Source organism: Passer montanus, unplaced genomic scaffold (assembly GCF_014805655.1).
Source record: "Passer montanus isolate IOZ18808 unplaced genomic scaffold, ASM1480565v1 scaffold84, whole genome shotgun sequence".
In the NCBI taxonomy this organism is placed as follows: domain Eukaryota; kingdom Metazoa; phylum Chordata; class Aves; order Passeriformes; family Passeridae; genus Passer; species Passer montanus.
Window position 1 is genome coordinate 2885662 of NW_024373701.1, and position 24599 is coordinate 2910260.

General features: G+C 40.0%; 2 protein-coding genes and 1 long non-coding RNA gene across 3 annotated transcripts; 1 reads left to right on the plus strand and 2 right to left on the minus strand.

The window, feature by feature from the left end:
• Nucleotides 1-11385, minus strand: LOC120513584 (general transcription factor IIH subunit 2). Its single transcript, XM_039733152.1, has 15 exons — nucleotides 11250-11385; nucleotides 11081-11158; nucleotides 9905-9941; nucleotides 9205-9291; nucleotides 8291-8341; nucleotides 7848-7902; nucleotides 6991-7096; nucleotides 5946-6036; nucleotides 5693-5780; nucleotides 5024-5131; nucleotides 3796-3859; nucleotides 2837-2940; nucleotides 893-995; nucleotides 559-598; nucleotides 1-134 (listed from the first exon to the last, which is right to left on the minus strand). The coding sequence occupies exons 1-15, from the start codon at nucleotides 11303-11305 to the stop codon at nucleotides 15-17; spliced, it is 1188 nt and encodes a 395-aa protein (XP_039589086.1). The 5' UTR covers nucleotides 11306-11385; the 3' UTR covers nucleotides 1-14.
• A 1277-nt stretch (nucleotides 11386-12662) lies between these two features.
• Nucleotides 12663-22588, minus strand: MARVELD2 (MARVEL domain containing 2; the record flags this gene model as incomplete). The annotated part of the gene is made up of 6 exons (XM_039733153.1): nucleotides 12663-16338; nucleotides 17264-17314; nucleotides 17724-17895; nucleotides 18738-18874; nucleotides 19946-19978; nucleotides 21560-22588. Coding segments are annotated over 6 exons (1539 nt in total), but the record flags the coding sequence as incomplete, so codon positions are not given.
• A 1-nt stretch (nucleotide 22589) lies between these two features.
• Nucleotides 22590-24161, plus strand: LOC120513586. Its single transcript, XR_005630298.1, has 3 exons — nucleotides 22590-22965; nucleotides 23058-23219; nucleotides 23827-24161. It is a non-coding gene; the product is annotated as an uncharacterized LOC120513586 (long non-coding RNA).
• Nucleotides 24162-24599: the final 438 nt, after the last annotated feature.

Here is a 24599-nt window from a genome sequence, read left to right on the forward strand (position 1 = left end):
AAAAAGATACAAGATCATACAGATACAGGAGCAGGGTGCTCGTGAATACAGCCGGGACAGCAGTGCAGTGCATCATGAACAAACACATCACATTCCACACAAAATGCATTCTGACACACTTTGCATATGTACACCTGTGTGGGAAGGATAGAAAGACAAGTCAAATTAGCAAAAATTATTATCATAGCACTATAGTAGGGCAACAGTTACATCATTAAGATAATCTAAACAGACTACACTGTTAGCATCAAAGAAACTCAACTGAATTAAAGCTTCTGACAGCAAGTGTATCTGCAGGCTTGAGCTTAGGTCACTGTAAATGCTTCCAAATGGCTGAGAGTGGAAGCTTTTTTTTTAATGCAGCTCCCTAAGAAATTCCTTCCCACACTTCTACAGATTTTGCAGTTTAGAAAGTGTGACTGTTTAACACATAACTCTAGTTAACCATTACATTAACTTTCACAAATATTTTTCTGGTCTTTAGAATATAATGCTAAAGGATCATCTCTATTTCTCACATTCCTCAAAGCAAATTACAATGCCATTCAACATACTTACATTTTGATCTTTCATTTCTCCCTGGCAGCCTTGACAATACCTAAAAGAAATTTTTTTTTATTTTACGTGACTTTATGTGAAAAAAAGAGTCTGTAAATCAATGTTTAAAAAAAGATCTCATACATAGTAACAATTTCTGGCAATTTTTTCACCTAGTCAACTGAACACAGATCATGGAAACTGGAAATATTTCTTAATGCTAAGGTGCCCCACACCACCCAAACACCCAGGATCTCCAGCAGCAAAGAAGCTGTTGCCAGCTGTTCTTACTTTTGTGATAAAAAAGCTATAGGATCCACAAGTACACTCATTATCAGAAGTAGGATTTGCATACCGTTCCCCTTTGTATTCTTCCAGTGGAACTTCCTGAAAGGCATCTAAAGGAAACAAGTGATGGTAAGACCGAGCCAGGTGAGGTGCAGACACTAGTGTAAGACCTGCAAACAGAGAGACACCAAAATTGTTACAAGGGAAGATTTACTGAAAAGCTTTTCTGTATCAAATAAAGTAAGGAAAAATAATATTTTAATTACTCAGTGGTTGAGAGCTAAGAACTTTAAAAAGTAAAATTACTTGTTCCATTGGCCAAACCTGAATTCAGTTTTAAACCCAAACACAAAGAACAAGCAAAATGATCAAATTTCTACTGGAAAGGTTTAACTCGGTTTAACTAAATGTCTTTAGAAAGACATTTACAACACACAGTGGTGAAGTTAGGAAGTTCCTTTTGGCAATGATGGTTCTGCTGTATCACACCACCAGCGATAATGATGCCCTGTTACAAAGCTCTACTACAGATTGCTATACTATTGCCAAAACCATGCTACAGCCCCATTTCAGCTAACACAAGTCTGCTGGTTTTAAACCAGTTAATTTTTGTCACACTGACTATCACGTGGCTATGTTTTGGATTTATGCTGGAAACAGGACTGATTAGGCAAGAATCTTTTTTTTACTGCTGAACAGTGTTTACACACAATCAAGGCCCCTTCTGTTTCTTACTCCACCGGTGAGTAGGCTTGGGGGTGCACAAGGCATTAGGAGGGGATACAGTCACGATTGCAGTCAACAGTGCAGCAGGAGAACAAAGGCATATCCCACACCATGTGGCATCATGCACAGCCTATAAAGCTGGGTGGAGAAGGTGGAAAGGGGAGAATGTTTGGGATGATGGCATTTACTTTCTCAAGTAACTTTTACCCATGACGGGAGTCCTGCTTTCCTGGAGATTCTGCTGATGGGAAGTGGTGAATCAATTACTTTGCTTGTCTTGTGTGCACAGCCTTTGCTGTAACTTTTCAATTGCCTTTAACACCACCTCTGAGTTTTCTCATTTTTACTCTTCTGATTCTCTCCCCCGTCTCACCAGTGTGTGGGAGTGCGTGGGGCTGAGTTGCCAGCTCGGATAAGACCATGAGAACAGATGGGGCATGGGCTGGCACAAATGTCTCACTCCCTCCCTCACTCCCTCACACTGTAAATGTCTAAACTGTTGTTCTCCTGATCACTGCATTTGTGGAGAATCCACTGCAGATACACATGATTTCTCCAGTTACACTATACGCCTGCTGGAATGAAACTCATGGTTTCACTGGTAGGAAAAACTTGAAATTAAACTAGGATAAAGTGACCCAAACCCACAATTATTTAATCCTCTAGCCAAATATACACATCCTGGTAATACCTCCTGTGCTTCAGTCATAAGCCTGTGGAAGCTAGGAGAACAGTACCCCCTCACAATATTAATATTATAAACCACACTAATCCTCCCTCCCACCCTCACTAAGAGCAATGGAGGCAGGCATCATTGGTTGCACAGTGCATTAGCATTTGCAAGACCAAAGGGCTCCTGTTTATAACTCTCCAGCCAGCCCTTGGTTCAACTTGGAAATCTTTCACCCACATACTCATGGAGAGGAGAGTACTTCTGTCCTCCTGCTCCAAAGCACTCTATTTTCACGGGCTCGCACTGAGGTCTCTGAAACATGGGTGTGTTTAGTTAAATGAGGATTCTTGAGAAGTTACCATTCCCATGTGCATCTCTCTTCCCCACTTTGCCTTAGGTATATTCCTTATACCAAGGAATATCACAAAGCTTTACTGTTACAGGTATAGTCCTGAGAGACACTTGTACAAAGCTGACATCCCAGATCACAGAAATGCAGGACTCTTTAAGCAGAGCTGGCTTTTAATTAGTAAGTATAGCTGAATTTTTCTTCCCCTTAACTCTCTAACCATGAACTGCTGATTCATCTGCTCATCTCTTGTTGTGACTTACCACAGATTTTGCATTCCACAGGAAGCTCACAGTATTTGGCTCTGCACTGAGGACAAAAATATCCACCTAGTGTAAGACCTGGGTCACTGTTATTTTCCAGTTGCCTACAGTAGAAAGAAACAATCCAGTACTTAAGAAATAATACCATGCTACTACATAAGTAAAAATAACGTTGTTTTCACATCAAATAATTTAAAAAGCTTCATTAAACTGCATGTAACAGTTTAATGGGTAAGTGTCAGAAAACAATTGATACAGACAGATACCAGTGACCACATTTTCCCACAGGAACCAAACACCAAATGTTTCCATATAAAGGAGCCAATCTTTAAAAATAAAGAAATGAGCAATAACTGCATGCTTGTTTCTTTTTAGACACAAAAATATTCTATTGCCTCTAAGATGCACATAGTAATTATTCTTTCAAATAGCACAAGCTGTGAGACACTGTTTCATTCTGAAATTCAGACTCCCCTATCACCTGGAAAACAATTATTCTTTTCACTGAGAAGTGCACAGTCACGAAATGAGGCCTCTATTTTAAACTTCCCTTTAAAATCATGTTAAGAAATAAATTAACAATACTTTATTCAGATAATACCCTTCCATCCTCATAGGTATCTTTTATAATGACAGTAGTAATTAAATAATGAGCTGCAAGTAGTTACTTTAACACCTTGTAGCACCTGTGTGAAGCAATCACTGTGTAACAGAACTAAGTACCATTTACTACCTAAAAAAAACTTAAATGCAAATTTTAGAACACATATTTAACAGAGGATACTGTTAATACTGGAGCTACCAATGGAAATAAATGTCTGCTGAGAAGCCACAATACATGGCTTACTCTTTTTTTCAGAATATTTTGCAATACTTTCATTGTCAAGCAGATTTTCTAAATGTGACTAGTTAATACTGAATTCTTATCAGCTCATTGAATTCTAATCCATGCTACTTACGCCATGCTAAAGGAAGGCTTTGCATCTTGATCAGACAGAGAAGCAATAGTATGCTGAGGAAAACCTGAAGAGAAAAACATCCCATAATAAAAATTTTAAACATGCAATAATGTGTCAGTTTCTTACTTCAATGAAGAAGTTCAAAGATCATTCTAGACATTCAGGCCTATCTCTTTCCCATTTGTTATTACAAGAGCACTGATACACTCTTGCTAGTATCAAATTCTTCCCCCAAAGGTCTCTACCTACACGCACACCTCCCTGACTTCAGTTCCCCCTAACTGAAAAAATGTCTTTGCCATAGACTTTGTGTTAACTGAAGTGCACTGGAACTCCATTTTAGAAGAACAGTTAAAAAGTACAATATGTGAAATGGTAAGAAGGCAGAATGAACAGCATACAAATGTTCACTTACACAACAGTTTCTAATTAAGGGGAAATACTTTTATATGCATCCATCCAGCCTACATTCACCTTCTAAGTGCAATATATGACAAATGAGACTACAGGACTTTTGGAGACTGGTATCTTTCTTTCTTTTTTTCTATCATTTATTTTTTACAGATGATAACAGGTGAGAAGTTGGTTTTTCAAACTACTGCTCAGGCTCTACCTACGAGAAGTAAACTTTTTCATTATCTATATCTAGACATAAAAATACATACATTCTTATATATGAAAAGGGTGGATGAAAGTGAGAACCCAATGCTCTACTTTGTAGCATTGGAGTTCCTATTCTGGTGTAACTCCAAGCTTAAATTTATTGAGAAACAGATCAAGAAAAGAAAAGATAATCTGTTTCTTGAAAGAACACTCAAGAAGCTGCTAATAAACATGTACTACCTATGGTTCTTAAATCAATTAATAGTTGTAACAGTTACTTTCTGCAGGGAAAAAAGCAGAGGGAGAAATAATAGTTTTTCATCCTTCATTTCTAAGTATTAAATTTATAACAAATACTGTACCATCAACATTGTTCCACTTAACTGCTTCCAAATTCTGTTCAGTAATTTGTCTTACTTAATACACTTCATCTAAAAACTGACTATTCTGCAGGAATAACATCAATAAAAGTGATATTTATCTAGCAAAATAAAAGTTAAAACAAAAAAGTATTGCACAATGTGTTTATTACGCATCTTATTATCTGTATTTCCTTAACACAGAAGAGGCAAATAAAGAAAAAGACAAAATCTCACGCTAGGAGTTTGACAAAACCATATCCTACCCATTCGAATAAGGGAACACTCAGAAGTTGAACTGGCAGGTGGGGGACTGACATGGTGCATCAGCAGCTCCTTGTAATGACTTTCATCCAAAATAACGTGGTATGTTCCTGTCACAAACAAAGAGATGCCTTACTGTCAGGTTATGAGTGTAAAAAAAAACCCAGACATATACTCCAAATGACAGAAAACAACTTAGGTAGAAAACACAATTTATCCAAATCTGTTCCTAAAAAGCAGCCCTGTTAATGCTACAGTAAATGACAAGTTTTAAAACTAGTAATAACAGAATGTTAAATTAGATATGAAGGCACAGATCTTTTTCTCCAACATTACACTGTAGTAATGATACTGTAAGTGTTACCACTGTAGCAATGGATATTAACATGTTACACTGATGAAGTTCCACATCACATACCTTTATATATGAAACAAAAGGTTTGAAAATATATGTATCTCTTCTCTCTAGAGAAGAATACAGCTGCAGCTACCGGCTGGTAGTAATTTCACTTACTACTGTATATTTTGTAGGTTTGGGCAACTCTTTAATTTTCTGGCAGCACACCAGAAAACATTTATCCTTAAAAATGTCAAAATGCAGTAACAAATATTACTTAATTTTGATTTTAAACTTATGTTAGTAATATAATTACTGAACTTCAGATACATACCACCAGTTTCTCGGGCAAGTACTGTACAAACTCGAACTTCAGCACTTAGGCCGATGACAGATACTCTGATCTTTACTGCTTTTAAACACTTAAAATAGAGAAAAAAAAGCACACTCAATTCATGTGCAGAACAAGAAACAGTAAAAAGGTTCTAAGTCTTAAACAAAAATTAATGGGTGATGACACTGCTACTGCCTGTTTTTCCTACAGCAGCTTGAATGTTCAATGCAGTAGTCGAACTTTAGTTCTGTACCTTAATTAGATCATAGATGTTGGCTGGATCACATGTCGTCAGACTGCTGAGGACCACCAAAACCTCTCTGCTCGTATGTCCTGGCATGTGCCTGAGGAAAGCACACAGTTAATTTACTTATGCACACTAAGCTATTTGTATGATAACATCTCCAAGGACCTTAATGTGTTGAAGTCAAAAGATGACATGATATGAAGTCCTCTACAAACTGTGATAACATCCTTGTCTAAGCCCTAGATTTTCACCTTCTGAAAGCCAAACTTTTCCAATATCTAAAATACAGTATTTAATTGTGTAGTTGTTACCTGATTATTTGCTGATATGAATCCTTTGTACCTTAGCCATACTCACAGGTAAAATTCATCCTCAAACTAGCACACTAGTACGTCTTCCTGGGTTCTTAAAAAGCTCTAATCAGTTTTTAAGTGTAAATCCATTACTTTTAATTACTTCTGGTTCTTAGGTGAAAACTCTCTTCCTGCTCATAATTAAATAGCTTTTCATGACACTGATTATCCACTTTGTTCAGTCAGCGTCTTTAGCTGTAATTCTTTATTCAGTCTTCCATAAACTGGGATACATTTCAATACCTCACATTGCAAAAAAGTGCTCTGAATCTATTCTACCTGAAAATTGATCTTTCTAAAGTATGCCAAAACTCTCACAAGATTATTGCGACACAATACTGTTTCCTTTCCTGTTCTCTTACATTATTAACCCTTAACTATGTCCTCTCTTATACCACAACCCTTGAGTAAAAAATAATTGCAGTGTCTTTCATGACAATATCTACATACCATCATCAACTTGGTTTTCAAATCTCATTTCTGTAAGAAGCACACCCCTAAATACAAACATCTAGTGGTAGAAAATAAACTTCTGCACTACTAGAGTATTTTACTTAATGATTTGTAAGAGGATATAAAGACACCTTTTAAAGACTCAAGTCAGCATGATGCAAGATGCTACTTAGAAAAAATTCTGTCTCTGCCCCTCTAAAGTCACAATCACAAAGAAAATACAAAACCTCCTTGAATATACTAACTTTAAAGTCTGCATGGCCAAATTTAGGGAATTATACAGAGAAGGCTCTCCACTGCAATTCATATCCACCGCTTTCTTCAGAGCAGTTACATGCTTTTTTGAGTTTCCTGTAAGTGAAAAAATGCAATCAATTTAACTGATACAACATGTTAAAGAACAGAAATATATTAAGTGCATACGTAATGAAATGTACTTGTACAATAACAGGGACTGGTTTCAGAGTGGAACGGATCTGTATTTTTCGTTAGAAAAAAATTGGTATTTTGATCAGAATGCAGAAAAGAGTAAAAAAGACTTTTACTCTATGGGCACTCAGATGCTAGAAAGTTTAGAAGCCAAAAAGAGTAAAATCACTGTTGGGTATCATTATGCACTCAACATGAGTGTGACATGTCCCACAAACAGAAAAATCACTGTTATCCTCAAATCATTGTTCAAAGATTGACTGATCCTCAATCTCCTAATTGAAACCTGCTGAAGCCACAGAGACTGGCGTAACAGCAGGCAGGAACCAAACAAACCTTGACTTCTTAACATCTGATCAGATCTCACAAAAAACACAGATGTTGTAACATACAAAATTAACAAACAGGGTAGAAAATTAACTATAGGGAAATCAGAACAAATCTGAGTTGCATTCTGGTTGAGACTTGATCGCAAACAAGCACACAATGACAATTCTGGAGCAAAGCAGATCAAAATGTAGATTATGTTTTCAAACAACTTACAATAATTTATCTTTTAAATTAAAACTCATTATGATAACTTCATTTTCAGCAGTGTATCAGGCAGAACATAGAACACCAATGAAAAGGATAAAAACATCTGCAATTTAAGAAAAGAATACTACTTCCCTACCTGAGAGTTCCGTCATTTTTTCAGCTCTTTTACTTTTGGTTACAATTAAGCCAATCTGAAAAAGGGGGAAAAAAGACCAAACTTTTATTAGAAAGTTTTACAATGAGTTTATTTAGAATGTTACTATATTTTTTATGTCTTTATGGACCAGAATTTTTTAACCGTACAAGTCTATAAAAAGTTTTACTTCAAGTGTAACAACAGCACACAACATGATGCATCAGTTTATAAACACTGCTGTATTTTCATTACTACTGCCAAAAGGTACAAAAAGAAATCGTCTAAAATTCTAATTGCAGAAACATGCAGAAACAAGCATCACTAGACTGATGAATAAAGGATGGGAAGGTACACATAAATTGAAGTTTACTTTGTAGTGTTATAACCAAAACTACCTTCTAAAACAGTTTTCTATTATTTGTTTCTTGCTTGGTTGTACATACCTGACTAATAGGATTCTGGTCAAAGTACTCTTCAACAAAATATTCCAGTAACTATAAAGAAAAGTTAAGGCAATTAAAAACTAATTTTTAATTAATTAATCAATTAATTTAAAACATACTTATTTATGTTTAATTAATTTAAAACATACTTATTACACATGCATGAAGTAGATGCAAAACACCTAGTATGACTAAAAAGCAAAACAAAGTAGTTGGATAACGCAAAAATGGGGAATGAGCCTTTTCTTTCCATTCTTCTTTCACACTATCCTTCCCCCATCATCCCAAGTAAGCAATTAAATGAGATTTCAGAAACTACACCCCCCCCTTATTTTACTCATGTCCTATGTTGAAGTTCTAGATTCCTGCTGGTTCAAATGGAGGTTTTCAATACACCAAAAAGCACTACTCTGTACAAAACCATCAAAATCCAGGATTTCATGCTCGAGTATTGTTGGGGAAGACCATACAGAACACAAGGTACACAGTTCAAGTCCCCCACAATCTGAAACAGCAATCAATTCAACTCTCATCTAGCATCCTTTCAAATAAGAATTCATTAAAAAACCCAACTGTAAGAAAAACAAAATACAAACCAATTCTAGATGTGTGATGAGAGCATGTCGTCCCCTTAATTTGGGAAACACTTAATTTCCACATAGTTTCCAAATGTGTCTTCCCATAACGCACCCGTGCAAAGTGTTTTTACTGTACAGAAGTACATGTGCACAATGCCACACAGATTTTACTATTCAAAAAACAGGAAAGTGATAGGCAGAAACAAGGAAACGAATGCAGGGATGAGAGATGAGGCTATGCAGATACAGGAGACTGCAATTCTTTGAAACTCAAAACATAAGCAGTTTATAGAGAGACGGTGGCTCAGTAAGACAAAAAGTTTAGTGCAGGAATACCTTCAGAGTGCAAGTAAGTCTGTTCGGTTTTAAGTCTTGGTCCTCCATCGTCCTTGATCCATCAACAACCACGTAAAGGTGACGCATCTGCATGTCCACCATATGTGAAAATCACTCTCAGAATACGCATTGAAATGAATTCATTATTCCATTTACTTTAAAAAGCCACTACTTCCTCCCTCTAACAGGGAAGATTCAGGAGATTCAGAGGTGCAATTAACAGCAACTGAAAAGTAACAAATTCTTCCACTTTTTTCTTAAAATGAAAAAAAAAACAAAAAACCCCTCTCTTGAAAAATGCACACTGCTCTTCTCCTCTTATCATTCTCATGACAAGCCACAGAACACGCATAGCTTGAGCATTCATGTCTTCATCTGAAGAGCTCAGTATTGTACAAAGCAACGTGGTTACTTACAACCCGTTTCCATCACGTCCATTTTTCACATGAAGAGAAATGGACAGTGTGAGCACTGCCAAACACACCCTGTGTGCCAAACCTCCAACCCTGAACAGCCATGCTGCACGTACACACTGCCAACCAACAAAGAGTGCTTTAAAAAAGCCAGTAAATAACAGCAGAAACCACAAGGTTTGGCATGAGGAATGCTAGGCCAGGAGAAATGTATTTCAGATCTGGCACACCACCTCTAGCCAAACGGTTTTGGACTAAGGACAGAAGAGGGTAAGGTGTTAACATACCATTCCAAGCCGAACTTGTCCATGGTGCTCATAGAGTCTAACAAAACACAGAAGGATTTAAGTCAAATTCAAATGAGTGAATGGCTCCTAAAACAAAAGTCCAAACAAATCCTATACTAGACTTCTGGCTAAAATGTAGAAGCAACAAACTGCAGACACTTATTCATGCTGAAAAACTCCACAGCTCAATCACAGATTTCAAAACTCTCAGAAAATAAATACGAACTATTTCTTACTACCAAGTTTGATGAAGCTTTAAAATTCTATCAAATGTTGACAAATCAAGTTCTAAAATAACTTGAAATAACACAAAACTTAGGATTTTTTTCTAGCCATTTTTCTGAAATTTGAAAGAGAAATCTGTAGCCCTGATACCAGAAGGTAGATTCTGTTGACAGGATAGGAGACAGGACAAGGAGCAATGTTTTTAACTAAAAGAGGGTTGATTTAGATTGGAGATAAACATGTGTTTACAATGAGGGTAGTGAGGCATGGAGCAGGTTGTCCTGAGAAGCTGTGGATGCCCCATCCCTGGGAAAGCTCAAGGCCGGTTTGGACAGGGCTCTGAGCAATCTGGTCCACTGAAAGGTGTCCCTGCTTGTGGCAGGCTGGAGTGAGATGATCTTTAAGGTCCCTTCCAACCTAAACTATCCTGTGATTCTTTGATTTGTATATTAAAAAAAAAAAAAAAAAAAAAAACGTGGCAGGTTGGGGTGAGACGATCTTTAAGGTCCCTTCCAACCTAAACTATCCTGATTCTCTGACTTGTATATTAAAAAAAAAAAAAAATAAAATGGAAGATTCCTCTAAGCTGTGCAGCTGCAGTGCTCTGTTGCATTTCATCAGATCAAGACCTGTAGCTTGCAAACACATGGGATTCCTCTAAGCTGTGCAGATTGCAGCTGCAGTGCTCTGCAGTGTTTCATCAGATCAAGACCTGTAGCTTGCAAACACATGGGATGCACAGCTTGTAAGCATTCAGTGTTAGAAGATAAAATTTAATTTTTCACCATTTTTTCTGGCATACACCTGCCCCTCTGAAGGAGAAAGAACATAAAAACATCCTGCAGGCATGCCTTATGGTTAATTCACCCACAGGACCCAGGCTCAGGATGATCAAGCCATTATAAGTGACCAAGTCAGTGCTATTAGCAGGCTCGTGGCCACACCACATACCTTTTCCTCTTTGCCTTGAAGAGAATGTCCTCGATGGTTGCCTTCAACGACCCGGATTCGTCTTCCTTAAGAATTTCCCTACGCAGAACAGACTGTTAGGTGGGCAGAGGGGAGGTTTTTCCTCCTCTTTCGCCAGAAAGGAGAGAAAGGTGAGGGGAGAAAAGCATACCATGTCCTTTCATAGCCTCCTTCCCAGCGCTTGGTCCGCTCGGGCTCGTCATCCATCTCCGCGGCGGCGGAGGGGAGAGCAGGGCAGATGCGGGGCGCTGAGGGACTACCAGGGCAGCTCGGGAGCGACGAGGGGGACTGCGGGAAGAACAGCGGGGCGGAGAGGCGCTCTGAGACGAGCCGAGGGACACTGGAGAGTGCGAAGGGCCTAAGGGCAGCCGAGGGCAGCCGAGGAGGGCTGAGTAGAGCCGCAGGACACGGACCCGGACACGGACCCCGAGCCGCGGCCGCAGCCAGGCCCCGACACGTTGGCGCCCTCCCTCTTCCGCCTCGGTGCGCCGCCAAACCCTCCCGGCCGCCGCCCGGGCCGCGGAGCGACCGTTCCGGGGAGGTTCCGTGGTGTTTTCCACAGCATCATCAAAACCCTCCAAGCGCGGCCATGGAGAGGACGAGCGCCTAGGGAAGGCGCCTCACGGAGACATCGAGGGAGAGGACGAGCGCCTAGGGAAGACGGCTCTCGGAGACATCGCTGGCGCGGGCGCGGAGCTCCGTGAGGCGGGCGGCGCCGCCAGGCTCATGGCGCTGCCTGCGTCTCGGTGGCGCTTCTGCAGCTAACCGAAGACATTTCAGTAATTAATGAACAACACAGGAGCCTGGAAAAAGCATTGGATTTTAACACATTATTGTGCTCATACGCCGGTTAATGAAGGCAGCCATGTATCAGGCCGCCAGCAAAAGCAAGAAGTTTCAGGTATTTTGATGTTAAGTAATCATGTTTTCCATCTACCTAAAATATTTCTGAGTATTCATGTCACGTCACCAAGAGTTTCCGTTTCATAAGCACCGTGAGGATTAGCTCAGAACTTGCTGAGCTAATTGGTGATTGCTCTGCAAAACAATTAAAACTTTACTGGATACAGTGGGAGTATGCCAAGACTGGGCTTCAGCTCTTGAATTACAGGAAAGTTACTGAACATCCGTTCCTGAGGAGCCTCACTCTGCATCCAAGTAAGACAATACATGAGGAAGAAAACATGTAAACAGTAGTAACAATTCTTGAAACAAGAGTGGGGCAAAACTAACCACTGCCATACCCTTCAGCTTATTGCATTTATCAGGAGCAGTGTATAATTATAACGGAAAGAGAGAATAAATTAATTAGCTTTCAGTTAAACCATACCTGGGAAAAAACAATGATTTTTTTGAAGGAAAGCAGTCTGAAGACAGGAAAAGAAGAATTCTTTGCAAAGTCAGGATTTGCTTCTTGGAACTGAAATAGTTGTTGTTTGAACAACTCCCATTAGAACATACACCGTTTTTTCTTTAGAAGGAAAAAATCCAATCTATAAAACACTGAAATGAAGTGTTGTATAAGCTTGCACTTGGAATAAAAATAAGTGAGAAACGAGACTTCTTTCAGAACAGGAGTATTTTTTATTCTCAAGACCAAGAATTTCAGTGCTGGACTGGAACATAGGATATACAGTAATTCTGTAAAACTTTATTGTACAAGTGCTTGAAATCCCACCACGATTTTGAAATTCACAAGTAACATACTGGACACCTTCTTTTACAATTTCAAAGCAATTAGGTTTTTCATTGCCATGAGCATTTGCAGTCACTATGCTGGCATGAAAGCTGGTCAGGCTATTGTGCAAGACAAAATTTTGGGTATGTTTGTTAGTCACTTTATGTGGGCTGAAAAAATACACAGTTCAGTAAAAAGTATGCCAATCTTGCCACAGTTGTTTTGATCTAGGATACCCAACTGCTTACAAAGACAAGAAGAAACACAAATACAGTTTAGAAACTACGGTATTTGTAAAAAACACAAAGAATCTTGAGTATCTCAATTTGTAGATCTGTGCAGCCAGGTAAGCATTTTCTAAGAGGAAGACTGAAGGATAAAACTCCTTGTTGCACACACTCGGGGTTTGAGGAGAGGCTGTAATTAAAAACAAGCCCACTGATGTAAGGCTGTATTCCTTGGTGATTAATTTATGTGTTAATTACCTTCTGCAAAAACCCAGTCACACAGGTAAGACCACACAGCACATTGTTTACACATACATGCAAAAATACAGGTTCAGAGCTGAACCTAGAGGGACTGCACAGAGAGACTGAGGTGATAATCATCTAAAACTTCTCTTCTGTCTGGAGTATGCCTTCTTTTCTTTAAGAATATCAAAAGGCCACTTTCCTTGATAGTTCTTATGGTAACTCAGATTGAGGGATTCTCCCATCATTTTTGTCCTGATTTCTGCCTCCCTCCAAGTTGCTTCAGCTTCCAGCCATTAATTCTTATTTCATTCATCTCAATTTCTCTGAGAGGGGAACATGTTAGACTAATCTTAGACTAACAGTTTTTCTCCAGCATGTCTGTAGCATCGTAGACAAGACCCTTTTCAGTTGTCCATTGGTAGGTGAGAGCAAAACCAGTGCACAGACTGTACACAGCAGAGGTGCTTTAGCAGCCCTGAGGCCTGCAACAGACACAGGACTGAGCAAGTAATTTACTTTAATGGTTGCAACACGTTGCTGCAGATTTAGGATGGCCTGTCTACCTTAGGTTGGTAGCTTACTTCTGTCGTGCCCTGCATCCATCCTGTTTGGAACCCAAAAGGCGGGCAGAAGGGAATATTCCTCTCCCAGATTCTCTTCCCAACATTTGGAAAATCTACTTGGCCACACCTGTGAAATCTTGCTGGGAAACACACGAATGCACGTACAGATGTTGCCACTTAATCTCCTTATTCCAGGCACAGGTATGTTCCCTTTTCCCTATCCATTTTTTGGAAACTTTGTAGGAAAGAAGCAGAACAGTGGTTCTCCACAGGCTATGCAGATACTGTCTGAGGGACCAGGAGCCAGTTTCTCAAAGACTAAAACTCAGACCACTGTCAAAAGTAGCCTGCACCTGGGTCTCTCCTACAGAAATAAAACCTATTAAGTGTGCAGACTGTGAATCTTCCAAAGAAAACATCAGTCATGTTATTGCTAGCACTTTATGAACACCAGTTGATCCTCAAACTTGCGCTAATCTTCTTCTGTTATTGATACAATGCCCAGAATTGTCACTGAGAAAAAATGAGAAACCTGGATGTGCAGTGAGAGGTCATTTATTTAGATTGTGGAGATCTGGACAAGTACTTCTCTTACAAAGAACAATTTAACAAGTATTCAGCACAACAAGTATAAAAAATTGGCCCGTCTCTTTATAAGAAAGAGAGGTTTCTCCTTTGAAATGAATACAAACCAGAACCTGAGAGAAAGGCACTGAAAAGGCAGAGAGAGAACAAGGCATAGCACTGGCTGCCATATTTTCTCAGAATGATGAAAATACCGAGGCACCTTCCAGTAGATGAGATTGAAGGCTTTGAAATGAAGAGGTGCCAAATTTTCAAATTCTCTCAGTGTTCCCATGGCATCTGGTGCTATTTACTTCATCCACTAAAGCTCTTGGAATTAAAAGGCTGATAAAATGGGAATGTCAATTTTACAAATAGGAAGGTGGGTGTATGACCATCAGGACTGCAGCATGAACAATAAGAGTTGAAAAACCAGCAGGGCTACAATGGTCAGAGTGAGGTATGTTAATACATTTCCAACAGTGAAGAGCAGAGGTAGTACTACCATGACCACACTAAACTGGAAATGGCTTTCCTGATGTTGTTCCTTTAAATTAAGGCAGAAGTTAAAACTTTCTTTCAAATCACTAACAAAAATTTGCAGTAACTGTAATCAGAGCACCTTTTCCAAACAAAATGTCTTTATAAGCAATAGAGTAATATGGCTACACTGGTGGGTTTTTTAATATTAAAAAATATTTCAGAACAGACAAATTGCAGTTGTAAAAAACTGTACAAATACTATCAATGCTTCTAACAATTATAGTAAGTAAAAAAGTTAAAGTAAATAAAGATATGAAAAAGATACAAAGAGAAAATTTACTGGCTTATGAAAATACTTGCACATACAAATCTATTGCCAGCATAATATCCCCAAGAAAATATAAAAATATATATATAGAATTTATGCAAATATGCTTTGGAAAGTATGTATTTTAATACATTTTATCTGGCCTTGAAGAGGATACTAACAATTTATACTTTGAATGAGAATTCATTTTGCTGTACTTGCTCTCTGAATGCCAAGTTCATTAACAGCTGCTGCATGGACAGGAAGTCCTGTTACTTGCTGATGAAGAGTGATGCCCTTAAACACGTGTACCCCTAACAGCATGATCCAGAAGGTAGGCAGAGCACACTGACCTAAAGCAACACTAATGGGACATTAATATGCCTCATCCTGTACCTCTATTCCTTTAAGGCCAGGTATAGATTTGTTGCATCACCTCTGAAGAAGGCAATACAAAAACCAAACCCAAGTCCCCCTCCCCCAGCTGGTTAAATAAGAAGTTATTTTTCCTTTTTTGTTAGGCAAAATTCAAGATGATTCTTGGTATAATTGACAGCATTTGGAAATACAATACAAAAATACTTATTAAACTAGTTCCTGAATTGCTGAAAATATTCAATACAATTGGGCAGTGCATCAAACCCCACACAGAACAGCTCAGCTCTTTCTGATATCATTAAGATGTCACATATAAATAAAATGCAAAATTGTTAACAGCATTTCTGTGCAGTTTCCCCAAGATATTTGGAAACTGCTTTCTCTGGCAGGCTTTGCTAATTTGCAAATGAAGTATTTTCAAATAAAGTATTTGTATTTAAGAGGCCAGGATTTGCACTAATGAAAGCAGAATGTTAGCAGCAGTTTCCTAACTTATCTCATAACTTCAATTACAATTGGATCTGCATACAAAACCTATCAGTAATGTACAACATCCAAACATATGACAGTGATTAAGTAATCCCCATAAGCGTACTGTTCAAAGAGTAAATAAATAGGTTAAAATACACATATTGATTTTTAAACTAGAAAATAGTATCCATGAAGTGAAGGCATTACTAAGTTTCTACATTCCAATTCATAACTTTATCATAGTCCTGAATTCGTTGTTTTATGTGAGAAAGCTTATTCTTCAGATATTCACAACGCTCCTTTTTCTCTAGAAATGAAGGATCCTGCCAAAAATACAAAAACCTTTACATTAATATATTAGGCTTTCAGACTCTTCCAAGAATAGTCTATTATCGATTATCTTCTTGCTAAAAAGGACAGTATGAGAACATTCTCAAAAAAATCACACTCTTTTCCCCTGGCCCTTTATTATTTCCTGTTTCCCCTTCCTTCATGAAAGCCCAGAAGAAAATGTTCTGCCCTCATATGCTGTAGTTACTTAATAAATAGAGCTGTGGGAGTTGTTTCAGCATTTAAAGCAGAAAAATGCAAATATAAATGACATTCTACTACATAATTTAGATTTTACACATGTATTTGTTGTACGTGCGATACACCCTTCCCCCCAAAAAATCAAAGAAGCTTAATTAACATGGACACAGACTCTAAATTCCATGGAGAAAAAAAATTGTATTTGTAATGCATAATGTTTTTAATGGAACACAGATACATATTTGCTGCCTGCATTTAAAAATTACAAAGAGAAACCTCTTTGATTACACTGCAAATTACTTTTTGAGAGTGTCTAAATTCCATGCCTCAAAAAAAATACAAAACTTCTTTTCAAATATAAGACTGTGTTTTCTGTTTTTACCCATTGTCTGTGTCAGTCAGTGAATACAACTGAACTAACCTTTTGAAAGCAGAATGCTAAGAGATTAAGCATACTCTCAGAAGATGAAAACGCTCAACTCTTGATTTGTGGTTTGAGGTTTTTCCCTACATGTGGTTACTGGAATCATTATTCTCACAAATGCTTGTTGGTGTGAGTATATGGGTTGTGTCATTGCTGAAGTTTTAGAAGACAAAATACACAAAACACTCCAGGTACCCTGAGATACTGAAATCTGCCTAGCGTGAGAAATATTCTGTTTACACTCTCTTTGCTAGTCATTAGATTCAACAGCAATGTGAATTTATAACACTCACGTTTTTCTTCTTCTTGTATTCTTGCAGAACTTTTGATATCCTTTCCTGTTCCTAATGAGAAACCACAGATTTTTAAACTTTGAGTGTGCTCCATATATGCATGTACATACTACAAAATACTCATTATCATTTGATCAATACCTCGTGGTTATAAAATTTTAGATGTAAATCTTGTATTTGAGAAATAATGAAAATACATCAACTGTGACTCACTAAAACTTAAAAGCTACTAGTATGAAACAAAAAAACAAAAACCCCCAGAAAAGCAGGTATATGTCTCAACTGGAACTTAGTATCCCTAATTAAGGCCCGGAGATGATGTAACATATGGGGAAACTTCCTCTCACACCAGGTCACAGCCAGCACTAGAAGACATCGTGCCCTAACTGAAGACAGCCAAAAACTGCCTAATACCACCTAATACAGCTATTTTCCATGAGTTCATTTCACAGGGGCTTACATATATGCTTTCAGGATGGTGTGGAAGTTGTTTCAGCAGTGCATCCAGCTCATCAAACTTTTTTAATACAGCATGAACTTCCATAGACAGTTCTTTATACTCAGCAAACTGATCATTGAATACTGCTTTGTACCGGTCTCTCATTTCATTTGTTTGAATTACAGGGTATTTCCTGAAACAAAAAAAGCAATTTAGGAATCAGTTTTAGAGATACAACTTTCATACAAACAACATTTAAACTCTTCACCTTGACAGTGTATTTCTGTATCTTTTGCTAATCTCGTAACCTGCTGAAATTTGCATGTCTGTAAAGCATTGAAATCAGAGAATCACAGTATAGCTGAGGTTGTAGGAGACATCTGGAGGTTATCTGATCTGACCTCCTGCACAATCAGGAATACTTAGACCAGGAATATGTTCAGACACCTTTTGATAATTCCAAGCATGGAGACTCAGTCTCTCTGGGAAACGTGTACCAACCCTCAAAGAGAAAAATACTTTCCTAATATTCAGGTGAAACCTCCCTTTTTTTTTTTTTGTGCCCATAGCAAATAATGTAAAAATTAATTTATGATATCAGACTTGGAAAGGCCTACCCTTTAAAAGGGATCACGTTACAAACTCAGCATTAGAAAGTATAAGAGTAGTCAAATTTCAGGCCCTAAAAAGGCAATTTCCCATGTATTTTAGTTTTTTCCTCTAATATCTATATAGTGGTCTTCTGTTCCTTTGGCAGCTAATGTACTTGCTAGATTATGACATTCTCCTTCAACATTTGAGGTTTGTGGGGGGTTATTTTTTAAATTAAGACTCCTTATTTATAGTTACTGGTCTTATGGCACTGATACCATCCCCATCCTCTCTCCTTTTTAATGTTAACTTAACACCAAATTATGAGTTCCCACAGCATGTGCATGGGAGAGAAACCACAAGCATACATTGGAGAAATGCAGAGTGAAAAACATTATTCAAGTATCCTCCACTAAGTTGGTCCATCAAAAACAAGTCACTTACGCTAAGTAGTCTGGCATCACTATAGGTTTAGGAATGTGGCCTGCAGGTATATGACCATTAAGCAGTTCTGGTTTTCTTTCCAGTGATTTGAGCTGCCTGTAACTGACTTCTTCCCTTGGTCTGTCATCACCTTCATACTGTTTTAAAAGAGAAAGAATTTATTCTTAATGAAATCAGTTTTCCATAAATCACAAAATATGCAATTTTAAGACAGAGATGCATGTATTGAGCAGCAGTAGACGCCAATCACAGATACTTCTTACAACTCTTATTGTAATTAGAAAATCAGTTTAATGACTTACAGTAATGCTTCTCACACAGTATTTTTCTTAAGTTTGTCCTAACAGCAGTACAGATAAATACTTCTGAAGGTTTTGAAAGATTTGTTTGCATGTCTTAAAAAAATAGTGTAAGGAAGTTGCCTTCAGTATTTATTTAATTTATGAATGAACTGGAATAATTCAGTTCTTTGGAGCTTCCTATTCTCCTTGTTTCCTATTGCACAATTCATCCCTTGATCCAGAAGTAGAAAAACATGAAATCTTGGAACATAAACAGAAGGATCCTGATCCAGTACTGAATCAACAGAGAAAACAGTGGTAGGAAATTCACAATGTCTACCAGGAGACATTTAAGGATGAAATTAATATATCATGATTTCTCTGGAAAGGCATACAATCTTTGCAGTGTATGCGATGACACTTTGTGTGGCTGAAACACTGTTGGTGCTTTAACTGGCAAGGGGGTCTTTGGAGCAGTCTCGGAGACCAAGGAAGAAGCTCAACTCACAGGGCATCTCCACTGTGCTTCCACTGGCTCTCTTGCAAATTAAGCACACAGCCAGGAATAGAGACTCAAACCCATCTCACATCAAATGATCTGCTGTTTTAGTCATATCTGACAAACTGCGATAAACGCTACAGATCTTGTCACCTCATAGAAAAGGGTAAGAGCACATGGAGAGGCAGCCATCACATCTGCTATTTTGCAATTTACAGATTTTATAACCTAGCCTAACTAGGAGTAAGCTCTTTACAAGCTCCTTTTGAATACTCTAGGTAGGAGACTGCTGTCCAAACTAACTTAAAAAACTAAAGCTAATCTCTTTGAGATCAAATTAGTAAATAAAGAAATAAATGAAAATATTCACAAGGAAAATAATAATTTAGAATTACCAGTAAACAGAAAGATAAATTCCTATATCCTACCTTCTTTTCGGGAAAAAAGGATTGCGTTTTCATCTACCAAAAAAAAAAAAGAGAGAAAAGAATTAAGTTTTATTTTCAGCAAAAATAGTATGCAAAAGCACAGACTCCTAAAATTTAAACATTTTAAAAATCATACTGTACAGAACATTAGATTTATACTTAGGTATGATGAGGTTCAGCATAAGCAATATTTTCAGATCCACTGATTTAAAGACTTGTTTAAGTAAAACAACCACCCAAACCCCAGAACAACAAGATTTCCCAGAGCACAGCTGTAAGGAACAGCTTGCAGGAAATACTCCATCCACTTCTCAAGCTCCTTTATTATTGTTTCACATTCCAGCCCGAGTTAACTCACTAACACGCCGAGCCTAATTCAATTGCCTAGAACATACAACAGTGCACTAACCAGCAGCTCAACCTGCAGCTGTTTTGCACAGCATCTCCAGTCTCTAACCTCTTTTCTTAAAGTATTCCCTTTAGAAATGTTTAGTAAGTGGACTAAAAGTGGACACTTGGATGGTAACAGGGAAGAATGAACACTTTGTGTACAACTCTGGCAATCACCTCAGTCTTGCAGGACCTACTATCAGTTGGTTAAAAAACTTTTATTGAAGAATTATAATTAGTTTTCAAAAGAAAAGTCTAAATTTTATGCAAGATGGTGAACTGGAAACCAGCACTAAATCCAAATGTTGCAAATTAGACTGCAGCCACAGAGCAGAGGAAATGCAACTTTAAACTCTCCTTCTAAAATCCCTTAAAGCCTGACCCTTCCTTAAATTAGGCTTATGTACATTTCACATGCATTAATTTTCATGCTATATAAGCCTTACTCATTTTTAAAGGGTCTTTTGGTGATGTTTTCAAATGAAGGAAGTTTTACACAATTTACTTTGAACTCTCTAGGTAAGAGTGTTAAATCTCTACTGTTACAGCTTATCATTAACTAGGCAAATATTGAATGCTTCTAGTATGGGCAAGGCCAGTAGAGAGGCAAAATATTTGACCTGAAAAAAATGTGGCTGACTGAAATTTGAGACATCAAAATCTAGCCAAGTCTGTTACTACAAATATTTGCTGATAACTATTGTGAGGAAAGGTGAAAAGGCATAAAGAAGTTGCTTGGAGATTCGCTTGCAAAGCAAAAATAAGTATTTCACATTCTTAGGTTTATTCACACTAGCACTTGATGTGCTGAACGCACAGATTTAGAATAAATGCTAGGTGACTTTAAGCCACCTAACCCTGCTGAACAGATGAACATTGTTTGTTTCTTCCTTTGTTTGGAAAATACACAGTAGGAAGTAGTTCATCAGCTGACTGAAGAAGAGAGCCCAGTATTAGGAAGAGAACAGAGCCAGGTCCTTACCCAAGGTGAATTATAAACATTAAAAAGAACCAAAAAAAAATGCGTTCAAGACTTTGGATCTGACACCTTAAAAACACCTTTCATCTGGCAGTTTCTAAGACTGGTTAAAATTCAGCCTCAGGGCTATAGACTTGCTGTAGAGAAGACACTTGATTTGACACCGTCTACGCCACAGTAAGATCTTACAGTTGCTCCCCATCATGTGGTACCCGGTAGATAGCAAGCGATAACTAATGACTTACCTCCTGTTCCATTAATTCCCTATGCCTCCTGGCCCCTTCGTGCCTCCACAACTTTAGGGAAACCATCGCACTAATTAGATAGAGGATCACCGTGACAAACAAGAAGATGATTGCCGCAGTCTGACCGCCCTCCACACGGCAAAAAGCCGCATTTATCGGCGTCTTAAACAACTGGTAATAGCAGAGCCCACCTCGGTTGGTATCGTTTACGTACACTATGGCAGCCGACATGTACAGGATGAACAAGGCCACATTGATCCCAAACTCGGTCAGAGGCCACCAGTTGGAATCGAGGAGGATAGTTCGGTAGTACATGGACATGCCCAGCACGAGCAGCACTATGGTGACGATCCACGCCATCCCCGCCACCACCAGGATGAAAGGCGTTTTGGGCCCGCTGTAGGAGTATCCCCCGTAGGCGCTGCCCGCCCCGTATCCGTAGGGCTGCGAGTACCCGAACATGTTGTACCACTCGTTGTCCTTGTGTACGTAGGCGGTGACACAGGCGAAGACGGCGGCGCCAAGCAGCAGCTGGGCCACGCCGAGGATCCTGAGCAGCCCTGCCCAGGACTTCATGTAGGCGTACCGCTGGTGGTACTCCTCCACCCGCTCGCTGTAAGTCTGCCCAGTGCCGGCGCGGCGCTCCAGCGAGCCCGAGGGGTCTCCGGAGGGCAGCATGGCCTCGGCCTCCTTCCGAGAGTTGTAGCTCCCGCCCGACCCCCCGAATGGGTCCGTGTAGGAGCCAGGCACCGTCCTGGTCCCCGGCTGCAGCGGGGCGGGAGAGGCAGGTGGCGAGCACTCGACCCCGTCCGAGATGTACCTGATGTCGGAGGCCGTGCTATCCCAGCTGGAGCCGGGGTGGCGTCTCCCTTTGAAGAAGTTCTTCCACGAGTCCGGGATGAACCGCCGAACCGGCTTGAGCTCTGCCGGCCCGCTGGGGCCCGGGCTGGCCCCGCCGGGGCCGAAGGGGGGCTGCAGGGGCAGCGGGGGCGGCGGCAGCGGGGCGGCGGCGGAGCCGGGGCTAGCCACATGGCCGGCGCTCGGCCCGGCCCCGGGCGCTCCCCGGCCCCGCTCGGCTCACCCGACGGGAGGGAACTGCCGCGGGGTCCCAAGGGCAGCCGGCGCTGGAGGAGGACGAGCTGGGAGGGGAGCGCCCACTGGCCCGGGAGCAGTCACCCAACACCTGCAGCGCCCCGGCGGCCTCACCTGCGGCGGCCCCACGGCCTTCGCTCGGGGAGGCGGGAGCTTCCGGCCGGCCGGCCGGGAGTGGCGGGACCGCCCCGGCCAGGAGCGGCGGGAGCTTTCCTGAAATCGCCGTGCGGCGGCGGGGCGGGTGCCGGCGGGGTGCGGCCGGGCCTCGTAGGAGGGCTGGGCGCCGTGACTCACAGCAGGACAGAATGGGTCAGGTTGGCGAAATCGCCGTGCGGCGGCGGGGCGCGGCCGGGCCTCGTAGGAGGGCTGGGCGCCGTGACTCACACAGCAGGACAGAATGGGTCAGGTTGGTAGGGACCGTGGAGGACCATGTGTTCCAAACTCCCTGCTCAGGGAGGGTCATTCTGGAGCACATCGCACAGGATTGCGTCCAGACACTTCTTAAGTATCTCCGGTGAAGGAGACTCCACTAAAGATCTGTTCAACGCGTCGTCACTCGCACAGAAAGGTATTCTTCATGTTCAGGTGGAACTTTGCACCAGTTGCTGCCTGTTGCCTCTTGTCCTGTTGCTTGGCACCACTGGGGAGAGCCTGCCTCCATGCTCTTGATACTTTCCATTTAGGTACTTACAAACATTGATAAGGTCCCCTCTCAGTCACCTCTTCTCGAGGCTGAACAGGTGCAACTTCCTCAGCCTTTCCTTGTAAGAGAGATCCCCTCAGCTTCAGTCCCCTCATCATCCTTGTCGCCCTCCCCTTAAGGGAGGGCTTCATGTCTCTCCTGTACTGGGCACCCCAGAACTGGACACAGCACTCCACGTGTGACCCTGCCAGGGCTGAGCAGAAGGGCAGGAACACCTCCCTCAACCTGCTGGCAATGCTCTTCCTAATGCACTGCAGAATCCTGTTGACCCTCTTGGCCACAGGGGCATTGCTGGCTCATGGACAGCTTTTTGTCCAGCAGGACCCCCAGGTCCTTCTCCATAGAGCTGCACTTCAGTCCCAGCCTGGGCTGGTGCTTGGGCAGCAGCTGGCACAGAGCTGGCCCAGTGACAGGGAAGGCACCGAGCAGTCTGTTTGGACAAACCCACACTTCTGCCATCATTTTTTTTCAGGTTCAGGAGCTGAAGAAGAAATCTGGTGTGCTGCACCATTGTCTTCTGCAAATGGCTTTCTACATTCACCACAAAATCTGCAGCTGAGTACAAAACAGCATTAATGCAGTAGGAGTTTTATTTACATTGTCAGTACCAACTTGTCTATGGTATGCTTCAGTCTCTTCTTTTACAAGGTTTAAAATTCCAAACAGTGATCATTTTTAAGGTATAAATTTTAACAAAAACCTTCAAATGCTCACAATTGTGGACTATGGAAACAAACTGTACAAATGCAAAGTAAGTAAAAATGTGTTAAAATAATGAGTTATTCCTTAATTTAGCAAAAAAAGAAGGTGTTATTTAAAAAATAAGTTCTAAGCTTATCTCCCAAAATACCTTTACAGTAGTGTCTTCCTAATGTCTTGCATAAAAGAAATCTGACCTAAGAAAAATGATCACCAGTACCATATTGGGTAGATAAAAATGCACTTAGAATTAAAGACACTGGAAAATAATTATTCCATATGCTTAGTTAAGTGGTCCTGTTTATGTTTATATTATTTTGGATACCAAAGTTGATATATATTTGAAGTGTTTCTCACATTTGCATAAGGTATTTAGAGATTGCCTCCAAATAATAATAAGCCCCTACAGTCCATAAGCTATGTATTTATCACAGTTATTATTACATGCCTTGAGAAATTAATTAATCCAGATGGTAAAGCCTTGGTTAAGACATAAAGCCTTTTATTAGGAGTAATTAACATAGCTTAGCGACTCAGATGTCTAAA